Genomic DNA, 18,083 nt, shown 5'->3' with positions numbered 1-18,083 from the left:
CCATGATGAAGTTTCTTTGCATACCACAGCTATTTATACATATTTACCAGAAGCTGCATACATAGTACATATTTGAAAGAATTTGCATGTGATTATAAAGCATTTCATTTCAGCACTTCCTATTTTTGCTTAAATGTGAAGTGGAAAGTGTGGTGAGAAACAGTTTCCCCGTTTACTCGAGCCATGCCCTTAAAGTCTTATCAGTGGGAAGTTGCACAACAGAAGAATAGCAGAATCTCTTTGCTCAGAACAGGAGATTGTCTCAGTCTGGACTGACATCTGATGGCTGATCAGATGTGATAAATCTGTAGGAATACTAGTGAGAGATTGACAATGGGAGGCGCTCAGGCAAGCCAAAGAACCCCAGAGGATTTCAGACAAACTAATACTAATGAAGACTTTCCAACGAGAGGTACGAAAATGCTGAGCACTGTTTGAGTGACAATGTATGAGTGGTTTCAAGTGATGTTTCTAGTTATTGTAGGCAGATGCCACATCGTTTCGATCATTTGCAGATGTTGTGGTGTGTGAAGAGACTCAAACTGTATTAAAACATACAGATATCGGTTCTCTTTCTGAGCAGAATGTGCAGCATAAGCTGTGGTCTGTCCTTGATCTGAAATAATATTCAAAAGACTAAACTGAACTTCTCTTTTCAAAAACAAATGAAGCTTCAAAACAGATGTGTATGACATAAAAAAAAAATAAAGTCGCTAAGATTAGACACAAATGTGCAGAATTATCAGGTAACATACTCATGACCAAATGGTGATAAAATCAGACGTTTGTTTTTTTGGTCAGTCAGTCAGTCAGTCAGTCTTGACTTAATAAATGATCAAGCTAAAAAGTTAGCTTAAAGGCTAATGGAGTTCATAAGCTAATTACTTAGCTACTTGATGTTTCCTTGATATAAGAAAACATCAAGTAGCATACATAAACATTATTAAAATCCTTTTTGCCAAGATACAGATGTAGTATTTTCTATTTTACAGTGCATGAGAATGACACTGCAGTAGTGCTGGATAACTACCCTCCTCCGGACATCTGTGAGCCCATATTTCAAATGGGAGATTGGCTGAAAATAGTGTCTGAGTAAGCATTAGCATTTCATGTTTCTACAAGAGCTTTAGCGTGTATGCTAAAAGTAAAATCTGACTTTTTACATATTTTACAAGATTATTATTACACAGGCAAGCACATATACAGCCATTCAAAAGTTTGGGTTTGGTAAGATTTTTAAATTTTTTTGGAAAGAAGTCTCATATGCTGACCAAGGCTGCATTTATTAGATTAAAAATACAGTAAAAACAGTAATATTATGAAATATTATAACAATTTAAAATAGCTGTTTTCTATGTAATTTATACCTGGGATGGCAAAGCTAAATTTTAACAGCTATTCTAAAAATCATTCTAATATGCTGATTTGGTGCTCAAGAAACATTTCTTATCATCAATGTTGAAAACAGTTCGTACAAACAGATTATTTGATGATTAGAAAGTTTAAAAGAACAGAATTTATTTAAATTGGTGCGACTTTATTGTCAGTTTCGATCAATTTAATGCTTCCTTGCAGAAAAAAAGTATTAATATATCACTGACACCAAACATTTTAATAGTAGTGTTTAGGAATATTTTCTAGAGACAATGTGTGTAAACTTTTAGGTTTAGGAGTGTTTGTATTCAACTGTATTTACAGCAATGTTTGCCAGTTGCTGGGCTCAATGTGTGAATGCACAACTGACCACAACCCTGCAGCCAGTGTTAGCATTAACATTAGCTTCCGCTGTTTATCACACATAAAACTTGTTTTTCACTTCTTTTTTTTTTTCTGATAATTATAAACAGCATAACTGTCCACCTCACTTTCTTTCAGGGAAGGGTATTGGTGGAAGGTCTACTCAGTCAAAACGAAGGAAGTGAACTATATACCGCACTGTCATGCCACAAAAGTCTATCATGGGTAGGTTCTGAATTGCAAAATAAACAAGCTAATTGTCAGTTTGCCTACGCTAACTGTTTAAGTGCTAATGGAAACATTCTCGATTGTCTCAGCTGGCTGTTTGAAAGTGTGACCAGACCAAAAGCTGAGGAACTGCTTCGACTCCCAGGGAACCGAGTGGGGTCGTTCATGATTAGAGAGAGCACAAAAGGTCACAATACAACTTTAAAACGAACATTAAACAGCCAGACAGCATAAGGTCTGCTCCCTATTGAAGCTTATTTTTTACAAGAACTGCCCACTAAACAGGAAGAAACTGTCTGACAGAAAGAGTTTTATAAATAGATTAATCCAAAATGATCTACTAAATAATGTTTTTGGTGTATATGTTTGATGTTACAATCATATTACTTGTATTTTTGTAGGTATGTACAGCTTATCTGTGCGCCACAGAACTATTAAGCATTATCGGATAGTTCGAATGCCAAACAACTGGTACTTCATCTCTCCACGCCTCACGTTTCAGTGTCTGGAAGATCTGGTCAACCACTACTCTGGTAACTCATGTAATACATAAAAAAACAAAAAACAATAGTCATTTGTGCTGTTTTAGTGTAAAAGATGGTCATCTGTTTGATGCAGATTTTCCCCTCTTGCTCTTGTTTAGATATAGCAGACGGCCTGTGCTGTGTTCTTACTGGCCCGTGCTTAGCCGTCTGTGAAACACACCTGAGTGAGCGCATGAAATCGACTAGGAGTAAATTATCCTTTGACTGGAGAGCAGTGAACAGGTAAGAAAATCAGTAAAAGCCGCTCAAATGTTGTTTCTTAAAGGGCTAGTTCAACACTGAGATTCACCTAATCAGTGTTTGAACTTTCACATAAACATGGAATAATTTAAAATACTGTAAACCTTTTCAGACAAAATCTTTAATAATGATACACTTTCTCTCAGCACCGAGCTCATCCCACAGAGTACAAGCCCTTCTGCGGTCAGCTATGGGGTTCAGAACAGTGTCTCTTCCTACCTGTCTTTGCTGGGAGAGCAGGAAAAGCCAGAGAGAAAGAAATTTAGTTTGAAGAAGAAGAGGTGGAGGTCTGTCTACACACTGCCGAACCACCAGCTTGAGAATTTGGCCACTGTGGAGGACAACTATGAGGAGGTGCATTGACAGATCACAGCTAATTCATTTGAAGTGCTCAAAAGCTGATATCTAAAGGCACTGTTGTTTGTGAATACTAAAGGGACTGAATTTTTGTCAGAGAAACATTTGGAATACTTCAAATATTTTCTTAAACATGTTTATTATTCAAGTTTAGGATTACGAATGAGTGTTTTAAGATGCTTGTGTAACCATGATTCATTATTTTTGGACTGGAGTAGATAGATTTTACTGTAAATGTAACCTCAGACATTAGTCTTGTTACACAAAACAGTAGTGTTATATAACCGGCAGTGGGACCTCAGAGTTCTGTTCTTACCATTAGTAAAGCTCGGCGGAAGGGTGATGAAGCTGATGGCGAGGTGAGATGAAGGCTCGCAATGTCGGCTCCGTTTCTCTCTGCCCCTATTGTGACTTTAGTGGGGTCTCCTCCAAACAGAGCAATGTTTTTCTGAACCCAACCCAGAGCAGCTGCCTGGTCTTGCAACCCATAATTCCCCGCCAGAGCACTGGAACCTATACAGAGTGAACAGACTTCAATTCATGAGGCACATTCTGGATCTCCAAATGTATTTTCCACACTATCACTCCAGAAGATTTGCAGTAGATTACTGAGAAATTACCTTCGCACTATAATCAGCATTTGAGTGTCCATTCATTATAGAGACAACAAAAATAATAATAATCATTTTTTAAATGTTTACTCAAATCTTCAAAGCTCCACAAGGGTTTAGCTGGGAAACTCAAGGAAGCCAATCAGGCTTCTGCACAGCTTTCACTGTGTTGTTTTTGGCTGGACAGTGAAAGCTCATCCTGGCAGACTACTCAAAGGCACCAGTTAGGCCCCCTTTTCAAACTTACTCAACCAACGTTGGCAAAGGGGAAAAGAATCTGAATATTTTCACAACCACTGTGTGGAATGGAACTTCTCACATGGACCTTACGCAACTATATTCCATAACCATATTCCATTCTATTTTTTTTGGAATTCCATTATATGGAAGAAATGATCCCATTTGTGCAATACGTCATTCTGTTCTAACCTAACAGAGCTTCCAGGGCATGGTTTAATTCCAGTGTAGGATATACATTAAACTGTCTCCATAACACTGAGATTCATTCCTTAAAACATTTTCAGGACTTTTCAGCATAAAGTGCCAAGTAAGCCTTTCTATTTTTTGTTGCATGACAATAAAAAAAGCAAATAAAAATATGTTTGTTGTAAGGTTTTGGTTTTTTTTTTGACCAAAATTTATTCAAGGATCCATTAATTTGATCAAAAGTGACAGGACTCTTACATCGTTACAAGATAATTCTATTTCAAATAAATGCTGTTCTCTAGAACTTTCTATTAATCAAAGAATCCTGAAAAAATGCATCACGGTTTCAACAAAAATATGAAGTAGCTCAACTGTTTTCAGCAATGATAATATTAAGAAATGTTTCTTGGGCACCAAATCAGCATATTAGAATGATTTCTGAAGGATCATGTGACATTGAAGACTGGAGTAATGATGGTGAAAATTCCGCTTTGCCGTCACAGGTAAAAATATATACAAATAGTTCAATTTGTGGGGCTGGCTAAAGTCTTGGGATATTTTCAATATGAACACATTTGTGTATAATAATATGCGTGTTCGTACCTGCACTGAGGAATCCGAAAGCGGCCACTCTGAAACTGGCTGTCACTACAATTATGTTGCCAACAGCAGCGAGGTAAGAACCATCTAAGAGACCCGATCCAGAGTTGTGGAAGAACACCAGAACCGGCGCATTCTTTCTCTGTGACAAAACAGAAAATGTTGTACTATTAATTGCCAATAGTTGTATCCACACCACAGTCAGCGGATGGCGTGGTTTATGAAAACAGTATTAACAGACGTAAAAGTTCATGACAAACAGTGAGGTCAGTTACACTTTATTTTGATGGCCTGACAAAACCCGGAAAAAGTGCCTGTTGCCGTCTGTCAGTGTGGTGTAAATTAAATACATAATGCATACATAACTTCTTTCAAAAACATTTTTTTTAAATCTTACCGGCCTCAAACTTTTGATTATTGATTACGTTTATGTACTTATGCATGTTTGAGATCTTGAGTATGTCATGGGGGTCTTACCACACTACTAGCAACAAACACATTGAGATAAAGACAGTCTTCACTGGAGGTGGAGTCAGCGGGGTCACCAGGCTGAAGACAACTGGATCTAAAACAGTTTTGATCAAACAAATCAAATCTCTTTCCAGAAAAGTGACTATTAATTCTGCAGAAAGGCAACCGGTCAATTTGAGGGTATAAATGTATGAGAACATACATTTATACTCTCACAATCTGCAATCAATGTTGTCCACGCACCGGGAAAACGTGGCATTCCAGGTACCGGTCCAGTCAGCTGGCTGTGGAGGGCTGAAACGAAGCTCTCCGATTGGTGGACGAGCATAAGGAACACCCAGGAAGTAGGTCACACGCTTGCTATCTAAGCCAGTTATCGGTTTCACCTCACTCTCTCCGAGTAGTGTGCCGTGATCAAGGATGAAAACAGAAGTCAAATCTGGCTGTAAACCTATAAAGAAATGTTTAAACATCTCTGTTGTTTAGATGAAAGAGATCCGAAACACTCTGAACTGATTGAGACTTGAGTGAATAGAAGAATGTTTTGTTTTAAGGTGTCACCTGTCCTGATATAAACAGATTGAGCAGGCTCTTTGGTAACTAGTAAGCAGCGCTGGCCGCTGGTTGTAGGAAGGCAGGTGTGTGTGTCTGGATACATCACACATCTCATGGCTGACTCTCTGCTATCGATAGACACGGATGAACAGGACTCACTTTCCTCACAAGCTACAAAGACAAGAAAGTTGAGCACACAAGTACATCCACATGTATCTGTATTCTAAATAAAAAATAAATAAAAACAGCAATACTTTAGTTTAGGGTCCAATTCTCACTATTAACTAGTTGCTTATTATTTGCATGCATACTACTAGGATATTGGCTGTTGATTAGTACTCATAAAATACATATTATTACCTTATTCTTTGTGACCATATTCTAAATCCCAATACCTAAACATAACAACTACTTTACAATTAATAAGCAGTAATTAGGAGATTACTGAGGCAAAAGTCATAGTTAATAGTTCGTTAATAGTGAGAAACCCTAATCTAAAGTGTGACCAAAAAATACATATTCATCAATTGTTATATAATTGTGATTATTAATAATTAAATGAAAATAATAAATGAGTAATTTATTGTGTTTTATTAATATTATTAAATTATAACATACTACTGTTCAAGTAAGTTCTTCTTTTTTTTTTTAAGAAATGAATACTTATATTTAGCGAGGATGCACTAAATAAGTCAAATATGAGAGTAAAAACATTGGTATGGTTACAAGAGATTTCTATTTTAAATAAATGCTGTTCATTTGAAATTTATATTTATCAAATAACCCTGAAAAAAGTCATGATTTTCACAAACATATTAAGCAATTGTTTTTTACATTGACAATAATAAGCAATTTCATGAGCAAAAATTCAGCATATTCAAATGATTTCTGAAGGATCATGTGTTACTGATAAAGGCTGGAGTAATGATGCTGAAAATTCAGCTTTCCCAGCACAGGAATAAAATACATTTGAAAAAAAATATTAAAATAAATAATATTTATTTTATATTAGATTAATATTTCACAATGTTACTGCTATTTTTGATCAAATAAATGCAACCTTGGACAGTAAAAGAGATAAAATGTTTGTTCAGATCAAAAGTAAACTTCTACATGTGTTCAACATGTAATATGTGGCTCTATCACATTCAAATACGTAAAAATTATGAAAAACAAAAACAAAAAAAAAGGCAGATAGATAGACCTTACCAGAAAGACACCAGTCTCTGACTTGATCCAGGTCCTCAGCAATGTCTCTGCTTATGTGGACAATGTCAAAAGCAGAAACAGACGAATCCACCTGCACAGAGGCGCCATCCAACTGCTTCCAGTTCTTCAAATCAACTGATTTGCAATATAAGATCACAATGTTATGTGTGGAAATAAAATAAATTAATACTAAATTATATTAAATTAATAGAAACCAACCATGAATTGTTCATTAACGAGTCTCTTACCATTCTTTATGGGAGAACGGAGACTAAATGGTGGACACAAACTGGGATTCTTTGTCCATTGGTTCACTAGAGACATACAAAGCTGATGTTTGTATGTAAAATCTTTTCATTAATTCATTCACTTCCACAACTCGCAATCGCATACTGGGAATTCTCAATTGATTGAAAATCACAGAGTTTAAGTTTCTCGGTTTAAAAAGGCACTTGGATTTCAGACATACCTGGCTTTTCATACCAGCCGAAGGGATAGACTTCAGTCTGCACTTTGGATGGGGAGCAGTCCTGAATTCTCCAGTTAGTGCTGTCGTTCTCTCCACACGTCTGGATACCCAGACTGTTTAGCGTTAGACACAACACATCTGATCCTGTTCAAAGGAAAAACAGGGGCCAACTGTGAGTGGTTTCATTCCTCAGATTAGACATATCACATATGTTTTAAGCAAAATAATTCATCTGAATGTAAAAGTTCTTTCATACCAGGTACACCTGAATCTTGGACATATCCTATGCCACGACAGCATGGATCTTTATCACACCGCCTCTCACACTCAAAGAACCTGCTCAAGGAATTCAAACAGCATTATTCATGAGGGGAAACAAATAAACTGCGATGGAAACACAAATTTTTTGGCTTTCCTCTCACCCTTCTGGGATAGATTTACTGGACACACTGACTCGACTGCGTACAGAGTAAGACACCATCTTCTTAAAAGGAACACGGCTGTAGAAGCTCTTCACACTTCCAGTCAGAGAAACTGCACAAAAAAAGAAAGTGATGAGCACATTACCTATCTTGAAAAAAAGCACTTTGGTGTATCAGTTGGTAAAATAAAATACAAATTTAATGGTCCAAACAGTGAACCATTTATACAAAAAATAAAAAATAAACTGTTTAATTATGAGAGGTTCTTTGATTCCCTCAGTACAAGCTAAGATAAAACGCTGGCTCAAAAAAACTGGAAAATCTCTTTTACAGCATTGAGAAAACCCTTTACGGCAGATTTCCACCTAGGCAGCATTATTTTCCACCCTTAAACATCATCAGCAGATGGCCCACATGTTAAGAGTTTATGATCACACCTTTTTGTTGTGGATTACTTTATAGGCCATGAAACATTCAATCCCCTGTGATCCCCTATTATGACTGAAAATCACAGCACTTGTGTTCCAGGAACGCATAATAGGACTATCAAATCCTGTTTTGGCATTTTAAAGATACTTAACACTTACACTACCATTCAAAAGTTGACTATCAGTATGATTTTTTATTTGATTTTTTGAAAGAAATGTATACTTTTTTTCAGCAAGGACACATTAAATTGATCAAAAGTGACAGTAAAGACATTTACAATGTTACAAAAGATTTTGTTTACACTTTATTTTAAGGTGACGTAGTTACATTGTACTTAACTACTGAGTAATATTAATAACATGCACTTACTATAGAGTTACAGTTAGGGTTTTGTTTAGGGTTAGTTGCTTATAATTATGCATTATTTACTGTTATTACTATAAATAAGTAAAAGCAGTAACATGTAACTACGTTACCTTAAAATAAAGTGTTACCAAGATTTATATTTCAAATGAATACTATTCATTAAAGAATCCGATAATTTATTGGTTCTATATAAGTTTTTATAACATTTTTTTCTTTTTTATTATTATTCCCATATAATCATCTCTCCAAACACAGACAGAGGCTTGTTCTAAAAAAAAAAAAAAAAAACAGACCAAAATATCTATATAGTCCACCTAGCTAGTCCAAGGAAAGCTAAAAAGCTAAGTCTTTGCTATGCAGAGGAATGAATGACTAAGGTAATCTGAGAGACACTCCATCTGTCCACTTCTGTTAAAATAAATAACTTGGTTTAAATCCTAGAGCTGTTCTGCAGTTTAGACAGACATCCAGAATAACCACATTACTGTGTAGTCACTCACTCACTTTAACAATTCTTACGTAACACTTCTTTTCCATTTCTAATCAAAAGGCTAACAGTGAACATCATGCATAACCACAGTTAGACAGTCTCCCCCATGTGCTTTTCTTTAAAAGGAAACTAATTCTGACACCTTGAGGAACAGTACAAACGGGAAATGGTGTAGAATGGAGCAGATGTTGAAATAAAGATGAATTTATCACCATTTAAAGAATGGTGTTGAATTTCAAAATTCAATTGTACATAATGTGTGTTATGTACATAATGATAATATCATAAATGGTTAGACTAGCGCACATTTTAGGTCCCTATGACATCACATTACAAGCTCAGTATTCTATTAAATATTAAATTATTATATCGGCTAAAAGTTGTCAATGTTTAGGAGCACACTAGCATATGTCTAGCATTAAAACTATTAGAAATTGACAAAATTGCAACAAGATGTAATGTCATAAGGCATTTAAGTTAAAATTAACTACCTTCAGGTGAGTTTTGCATGAACTTAGCATGACAAGTGAGAATGCTCTGAATTTTAGAAAGGTCCTGAAACACTAAACTACATTTTCTGAGATGTAGTGTACAGATAACACTTTTTTTGACAGCAGCAGTATAAAGCAGATGTCAAATGCCAAGTCATCATAGTCAACTGTACAAATTGCACAAGCTGTCAGGCATGTAGATTTTACAGATCTGCTGGTTCAGAATAGGTCATATTAGATTGTGTTAGTGTTTGCTTCCACGTACCGCAGACAGCATGAGCTCACTGCTGTCTGCACGCCACATGGGTGAAGTGGAGTTTTGCCACTTCACCTCATTGAAATGTTCTCTAGTCATCCAGACAATTCCTGTTACCACTAACTCAAAAAATGCATAATGAGAACTAGGCATGGCTCATTTTTATGGCTAATGAACAATGCACTGCATTTAAAGGCAAAATTAAGATAACGCTCCAGTTTGCAATTGCAGGTCAATACCATTAACAGTAGCAAAACAAGTAAAACTAACCGGTGCAGTGTGCATTTCTTTCTTCTCACATAAAATAATTATATTTTATAATTATTAACTAAATCAAATCAAAATTTCATGTCAATTTATTTATTTATCTGAAGTAGGAGCAGTATAATAAGTGGGATAATACTAAAACTAAATGGCATAACTAAAACTGCATATACACATGGTCAGACAATTCAAACAAATCTCTTCAAACTAGCCATTATTTATCCATCATCAGTGTCTCAACTTTGCCCTTTTACCCTCTGTCTCTCTCATGCTTCAGCTATACAAACATCTGAATCATCGGAATTTCATGTTCAGTTGCTAGGATCATATCCAAAAACAATTAAAGTGAATGACAGAAAGACTCTGTCACAAAGAAAGTGGTGACTTCAGACTTTACAGAAAACCACGGTCATGAGACTTGCATTAGGTAATGCAAAACCCAATCACAGAGAAAAGTCTCTGAAAACCGACAGCTAATGCTGAGAAATATGAAAGCATTATATACATATATAGTGTATACGTGATTATTTGAGGATAATGGGTTATGAAAACAAAATCAAATTAGAAAACAAAGTCTAATTCACTTGGTGTACTGCGTAATGGAATTGCATTATAAAAATTGTCAGTAACACTTTAGTTTAGCATCCTATTCCCACTATTAACTAGTTGCTTTTTAGCATGCATATTACTAGGATATTGGCTCATATATTATTACTCATAAAGCACATATTAATGCCTTATTCTGCTTGACCATATTCTAAATCCCTTAATCCTACTTAACAACTACCTTACTAACTATTAATTACCAGTAATTAAGAGTTAATTGAAGCAAACGTTGTAGTTAATAGTTAGTTAAAATGAGAATTAGACCCTAATCTAAAGTGTGTCCAAATTATCATATTTTTGTATCATAAATTTCATTGTCTCGGTTTCATTGCAGTGACGCATGGCATTTTGTGTATAAACGACTCACCTTTCTTCTGATATGCAGTCTGAAGACTCTGTGCCATCACAAAACTGCATGCCTGTCTGAGAGGTTTGTCATACGCCCCACACACACGTGTGTCAGGATACAATACACACGCAAAATACAGAGGGCCTTCATCGCGAATGTCGGACACATGACACAGTTCTTCTTCTTCACACCCTGAAACCCATCACCCATATTCAAAGAATAGAAAGGGAAACATTGTTGCACTACACAGACATTCACTAACTATATAATTGTAAGCAAACGTTTTGCATCTTACGTTTTAGGCACAACAGCTGAGCTTCCTGGAAAGTGTACTGGTGTTTAAAGATCCAGTAAAGCTGACTAGGCATTTTCCTCTCTAGGTCGACTTTTATATCATCACTCTCCAGAACACTAAAAGCCTCCTTTACTGAGTCTAAGTGGACAATACAATAGAAACAGAAATTAGACACCATTAAATACCAATAAAATAAATATTATTAATACCATTTAAAAAGTACAAAGTTTCAAGGGTACTTTTAAGCACAAGAAGACAAAAATGCTATCTATCTATATATATATATATATATATATATATATATATATATATATATATATATATGTATGTATGTATGTATGTATGTATGTATGTATGTATGTATGTATGTATGTATGTATGTATGTATGTATGTATGTATGTATGTATGTATGTATGTATGTATGTATGTATGTATGTATGTATGTATGTATAAATTAAGTTTGGCTTAATTTCACTCATTCGTACCAGAAAGTACAATTCTGGAATCCTCTACAACAGCTGATCCACTGCAAGCAGAGGGAGGACGTGTGTTCATATCAGACTCTGAGAACATAAATTATAAGTTTATGGCTATCCATGAGCACATTTAATCAAAATATATACTTTTGCTTATGACAGGCATTTAAAATGCTTTATTGGTGTCCTGCTCATGCATGCAGAGTATGTCCAAACCTTTCCAGATGTAGACACGTTGGAAACTGATGAGAGTTTCCTGATAACCAGTTTTATTTTTGCTGGATGCCGGTAAGGCTGCATCAGCTGCAAGAAATGTTCATTTTCATTACAATGCCCATCAATTGATAAAATCATAAATCTTGACATAGCATACAATCAAGTGATTGTATTAGTGAGTTTATGAAATTGGTATGGGGTGGAGCAGAATGATGCAATAGAGAGCAAGCGCTGGAAAAACTAAACAGTTGATAAAGGTCAAATAACAGCTGAACCATGGTGTGCAATTTTTAAACAACAATTAAACATTTGTGTACATTTGTAGTTATGAAATCTGGAGTGTGTATGTGGGATTCATACTGATGGTGAAATTCTGTCCGCCAAAGTTGAAAGTGAAACGTTTCAGTTGTTTGCTGTATTGGACACCAGCACCACAGATGCGTTTGGAGGAGGCCACGTTCCTCACGTCCCAGTCTGTCTCACTGCACTGCAGCACTGAAGGAGAGCTCAGGAGCCCACACATGATAGAGCCTGCAACACAGGATACAAACCATTTAACAACGTAACACACAAATGTGAACCCTTACTCACCTTTTCTGATTCAGATTCTATTTGGATTATTATACTTTGATATGATTATTTGATATGATTATTTTTATACATTTAAAATATCTTTATATACAAACAGTTTGTAACATTATACACTACCGTTCTCAGTAAGAATTTTTTTGGGGGGGAAGAAATTAAAGAAATTGATATTTGTATTTAACAAGGATGCATTAAATTGATCAAAAGTGACAATAAAGATGTTTATAATGTTACAAAAGCTTTCTATTTCAGATAAATGCTGTTCATTTGAACTTTCTGTTCATCAAAGAATCATGAAAAAATAGTGTACACAACTGTATATAATAATATAACTAAAATCTTTTTTAAAGAACATTTTATTTAAAAATACATTTATACATATATAAAATATAAAAATATATAATTGTCAAAGTTTTTTGGAAGTATTAAAGAAACAGTTTAAGATGTGTGTCGCCACTGGCCCTTTTGGTTTGGTCTCATAGTGATTTGGCTGCTAGAATAGTGGAAAGAAGCTGCATCTGCTCCTAATGAGTGAGAGCGTCTCTGACCTCCATCGAGGACATTCTGGTTCAGGATGAATCCATCACAGCAGTTCTCACGGCTGCAGGAGTTGACGCAGAAACGATGGACGTCAGCCAGAGTGGATCCACGTGCATCAAACACAAGCGTCTGATACACTCCAGAACCGGACTTACGGAAACTCAGCCTCTCAAAACTCTTCAGGCCTGCTGTGCTGAATTCATGACCTTTTGTCAAAAGATGAAGGGTGGAGAGTAAAAGAGAAAGAAAGAAGAAGAGAGATTCTTTAAGTCGTGGCCAAGAAACACAAGTGCATCTAAATGCCTGTGGGTTGCCAAAAATAATCAGAAACTGGGAGCTCCGTTCTTGAGAGAAGTCTCAAAGTATCAAGTCGTTTATTTCACATGGAAAAATATGTATCTGTTAACAGAACAAGCCTGCGGAATGTTTTTAATGACAATTTTCTTTATTCTTGTGTCCATGGATGACTAGACCGCTTTGTTCAAATCATTACTTTCAAACCAAAACTTTCAAACCAAGATTACAGCTCAGTTATGATATCGTATGTTGATTATATTTCATTATATTATGCTCTTTGTCTCCTAGGATAGTTAATTCTCTATTTAGACAAACTCAAACTCTCCCCACATTTGATGCATCACCACATTTTACTGCAGTGTGTAACCAACACATGGTCCAGGTGACTCACAATAACTAACCAAACTGAGAACATAAGGGGATATAATCAATAGCTGATGATCTTACCTTTCTTTCTCAGCACTGTCAGATTGGGTTCATCTCCTTTTATTTTCAAAACACAGTGGAGAGTCTGGAACGTCTCAGCACCATCATTTCCCAGAAACCCTTTGCTCTGAAATGCAAACCGCAATACTTTTTTTTTCTTCCATTTTTTGTAAAAATCATGTCACTTTTGGGAAAGGAGATATGAGTGCCACCAAGGCAAAAAAGACCCAATGCCAGATACAACACTGGAAATAATTCGTAAAATATGATGAATGTCTGATAGCATTAAAAAGTTAGGGGTCTTTTGGTAAGACCATTTTCAAAAACATCACAGAAAATCATTTCTGTAACCCAAAATTTCAAATTTAAGATACAAATATGCATCATTAACAAATACACCGCATACAATTCACATGGGGTAAAGTGTGAATGCATTTTGGTCATACTTGTTCAGAGGTCCTGCATTCAACATTATCTGTACTGGTGCTGTACAGCTCACAGTAAGTTTTCTCTTCATCACTGAAAATAGCAACATGTTGGCATGAATCTTCCAGGGCGCAATCTATCAGAGATCAGGGATGAGATCAACTTTAGTCATGAAGAGTGTGAGAACACATCTAAATAATTAAGTACAGGTGCACAGCTGCAATATTTAACAGTGTATCTCACCAAGCACACACTTCCTGAGCTGTGTTTCCTTTGGCTGGGTTGAGGAATCAGAGCTCAGTATATCAGCGCTCTCTGATTTCAGCAGCAGGGAGGAAGGAGCTACCACAACAAACTTTTCCATTACTGCAAACACACAAAGAGTGATATTCTGAACACACACAAATACATTTATATATTGTGCTTTCATACTGATAAAGATTTACTGATCTACTTAAGCACTGTTAAAGCAATAATGAAGCCAGTCTTGTGAAAAGCAAATTGTAGCTCTCCAAGTTTAGCTACACTAGTAGTTAGGTAGACTACAAGTTACTAACAAGTTATTTAAGAAAGCAATATCTTTTAGAAAATAAAACTACCACTGTCATTTGATTTACTTTTACAATCATTTATCTGGCTTCTTTTTATTAAGATCTTAGGTTAGGGTAAATTTACACCAAATATCGAAAACAATTAGAAACAAATTCATCTACGTAACTGAATCAAAAATATAGTAACAAATAGCGGAATTTAAAGTCGCAGTGAAATAGAACTAGTAATAGGTATTTTCTTCCGTATAATTATGTACACCTGAGTAAAATGGATTATCAATAAAGAAAATTCAAGTAGATTAGAGGCTTGGTTCTATCCATCAGTTGTTGGGGACTAAATGATGTCTAGCATACGTCACTAGAGAGAAAAATTGAGTTATGACATTTTAATCAAAATTATCAAAAGTCAAAAAGGCTTTTAAAAATGAAACAAATGCATGGATGAATTGTTCACAATGTGATCAATAACATGCATTTAGAAAATACAAAAATAGTGCATTTTCATTCTGTGCCAACTTTATAATTTGGCTACACTTTAAAAACACCTGAACTACTGTCACACTGTATAAAAATGTTGCAGCATTGCTATTTTTAGTGATTTCTACTCCTTAACGCTGACTGTAGCATGTACCTTTGCACTCTTCAACTGTCATTGGACCATCAGAAGATGTCCAAGAAAGTTCCTCTCCCTGTGGGGAGACACACAACCATCTGCCAGACACAGGGTGCTCCTGGGCTGACAGAAAATCCCCTTTATTTGTACAACTCAGTTTACTCTGCTGGCACTCAGTAAGACCTTGAGAGTATTCAGATAGAGAGAGGACAAATAGAAAACAAAATTTTAAACCATGAAAAATCACAAGTGAAAAAAATCAATATTCCTATTTGGTCACTCTTCTGCCTCTGAAACCTATGATCTACATTTCGACAGAGCTGTCATGTATAACTCACAATCTACACCTGCTGTTCTTGAATTTGTGTGACAGTTAGCACTTGGGCTGGGTTGATTTGTTTTGGCCTTTACTCACAATGAGAAGCACTGAAGGCTCCCTGGGCCACAGTGGATGTTCTCGCAGGGCAGGGAGAGCAGAAGACCTGCCCTTCTTCCTCTTGAAATGTATCACGTGGACACGGAGTACACACACCACCACTGGAAAATGAACCAGCTGGACACAACACTGTGCGTGAGAGAGGATAAAAACAAACACGCAAGAAGCAGAGTGATTAAGCATGACTAAGTATGGTGCAGAGTGGAAAAAGAAGAGAAAGTTTGACAGATGCAGAAGGGCAGATTAATAATAGAGAAGAAGTTGTGTGCAGTTTGGAATATTACATAAACCTTCACAAATACATTTACACATTTTTGCACACCACATTTCTATTTTCGTACATGCCCGTAAGCTAAAATGTGCATCAGTTATAGAACTATATAGCATATTCAGAAACACTAGTAAAGCCTTTTTTTTATGGTATACAGGCCAGCCTGTCATTAAGATGACCAAATGGTACAGAAGCCAACCTACCACACCCAGTGGATTGTGGGAGCCGCTTATAGCCAGCCATGCAGCTAAATGAGGGAGGACTAGAGAAAGCGAGAGAACCGTCAGAGAGGAAGATGGACAGGTATGACCCACTTCGGATTAATGCCTTCACACTGTTTAGCAGTCTCTCTTCACTAAGTGCTATATCTGGAAAAAATAAACATGGAATATTTATAAAGAAAAGTACATGGAATAACAAAACACATCAATGATTCAGAGTAATGTGAGTGTGAAATTAAACATTTGGCATTAGATATTTGAAAGGCTGCTCTCACCAATATCATGAAGATCAGGGAGAGATGTTATTGGCAGGTCAGAGAGGCGGGCCCTAAAGGTGATGCGCACAGTGACCTCTTTGTCAGTCAAACACTCAAGAGACACAGATGACTCGTCACAGACTGCAACGGAGCTGGTCTGGCCGGATGAGGTCAGCTAAGACACATAAACCAACATTTAAAAGAATCTGTAGTTTTAGAGATCTGCACAATTTGTTGATGTTGTACTGTAGGCCAAAGATACCTACATGACATCTGCAGTAAATCTAATATTGTAGGCTAAGTTAAAATTTAGTTGTCCATCTAAACTAGTATAAATGGAGAAATTACTGTTTGGGAATCCCCTACGAAGTCCCTAAAGGAAATGGTGATGATAAAAATATGAAATGTGAGGAAAAAATATTTTTCAAATGTTTTCGGTTCATTTGCAAAAAAATGTGTTCCCTCAAGAAAGCTTGCGTTCGCTCCAAAAGTTTTGTGTTCCCACAAAAGTTTGCATTTACTAGCAAAGAATGCAAAAGTTTGGTGAGCAAACACAAAGTTTCTCAGGGGAGAGCAAAACTTCTGCAAGCCAATGCAAAAGCTAAAATATATATATTTTTATGACCATGTCCCTTTAAGGGCTCCATAAAAGCCAGGGGGTTTATGGAAAATTTAAAGGGATAGTTCACTTTGAAATTAAATTTTGGTATGTTTTAGCTTACCTCAAGGGCATCCAAGATGTAGGTGTCTTTTTTTCCGCATTAGTTTCAATTTTTATATTTTTAGGTCAAACCGTTCTTGTCTGTCAGTCATATAATGCAGGTATATGGTTACTGTCTCAAAGAGCATGCACAGAGTCCAAATTAAAACAATTCCCCGTCGTCCAAATTAAACAATTCCCCATCGTAAGTACACATTGATGGCCTAAGACACGAAACGAGCGGTTTGTGTGAGAAAACAAACAGTATTTATATCGTTGTTACCTCTTGAACACAGCCGCGTCCAAGTGATCTGAGGGCGCGGGCGGGTATATACACTAGATGTCGCCTTGGCTACTGCAGTTCATTGGAACGAAACCTTAGCCAAGGCGACATCTAGTGTATATACCCGCCCGCACCTTAAGATCACTTGGACGTGGCTGTGTATAAGAGGTAACAACGATATAAATACTGTTTGTTTTCTCACACAAACCGCTCGTTTCGTGTCTTAGGCCATCAATGTGTACTTACGATGGGGAATTGTTTAATTTGGACGACGGGGAATTGTTTTAATTTGGACTCTGTGCATGCTCTTTGAGACAGTAACCATAGACCTGCATTAAATGACTGACAGACAAGAACGGTTTGAC

General features: G+C 36.2%; 2 protein-coding genes across 2 annotated transcripts in view; one reads left to right on the top strand and one right to left on the bottom strand.

Moving 5' to 3' along the window:
- tg (thyroglobulin) overlaps window positions 1-18,083 on the bottom strand; it is a gene marked incomplete at its 5' end in the record, with an annotated part of 35,390 nt that overhangs the window by 5,545 nt on the left and 11,762 nt on the right. Inside the window, 23 exons of the mRNA XM_081389385.1 lie at window positions 3,424-3,620; window positions 4,748-4,886; window positions 5,222-5,309; window positions 5,459-5,666; window positions 5,777-5,941; window positions 6,980-7,114; window positions 7,228-7,293; window positions 7,449-7,592; window positions 7,705-7,784; window positions 7,871-7,982; window positions 11,140-11,313; window positions 11,417-11,554; window positions 11,903-11,980; window positions 12,110-12,196; window positions 12,470-12,640; window positions 13,246-13,443; window positions 13,982-14,087; window positions 14,407-14,522; window positions 14,630-14,752; window positions 15,569-15,733; window positions 15,966-16,115; window positions 16,461-16,625; window positions 16,754-16,910. Coding sequence (XP_081245511.1) covers window positions 3,424-3,620; window positions 4,748-4,886; window positions 5,222-5,309; window positions 5,459-5,666; window positions 5,777-5,941; window positions 6,980-7,114; window positions 7,228-7,293; window positions 7,449-7,592; window positions 7,705-7,784; window positions 7,871-7,982; window positions 11,140-11,313; window positions 11,417-11,554; window positions 11,903-11,980; window positions 12,110-12,196; window positions 12,470-12,640; window positions 13,246-13,443; window positions 13,982-14,087; window positions 14,407-14,522; window positions 14,630-14,752; window positions 15,569-15,733; window positions 15,966-16,115; window positions 16,461-16,625; window positions 16,754-16,910 — 3,162 coding nt within the window. The remainder of the gene's footprint in view (window positions 1-3,423; window positions 3,621-4,747; window positions 4,887-5,221; window positions 5,310-5,458; window positions 5,667-5,776; window positions 5,942-6,979; window positions 7,115-7,227; window positions 7,294-7,448; window positions 7,593-7,704; window positions 7,785-7,870; window positions 7,983-11,139; window positions 11,314-11,416; window positions 11,555-11,902; window positions 11,981-12,109; window positions 12,197-12,469; window positions 12,641-13,245; window positions 13,444-13,981; window positions 14,088-14,406; window positions 14,523-14,629; window positions 14,753-15,568; window positions 15,734-15,965; window positions 16,116-16,460; window positions 16,626-16,753; window positions 16,911-18,083) is intronic.
- On the top strand, window positions 128-4,329 carry sla1b (Src like adaptor 1b). Its single transcript, XM_081389386.1, has 7 exons — window positions 128-412; window positions 993-1,092; window positions 1,876-1,962; window positions 2,055-2,152; window positions 2,367-2,498; window positions 2,609-2,732; window positions 2,897-4,329. Exons 1-7 carry the CDS (start codon window positions 334-336, stop codon window positions 3,111-3,113), a joined length of 837 nt encoding a protein of 278 aa, XP_081245512.1. The 5' UTR covers window positions 128-333; the 3' UTR covers window positions 3,114-4,329.

The sequence above is a fragment of the Scardinius erythrophthalmus genome (genome assembly GCF_964197995.2).
Source record: "Scardinius erythrophthalmus genome assembly, chromosome: 16".
In the NCBI taxonomy this organism is placed as follows: domain Eukaryota; kingdom Metazoa; phylum Chordata; class Actinopteri; order Cypriniformes; family Leuciscidae; genus Scardinius; species Scardinius erythrophthalmus.
The sequence above is the reverse complement of the archived record's forward strand: the minus strand, read 5'-3'. Positions and strand labels throughout refer to the sequence as shown.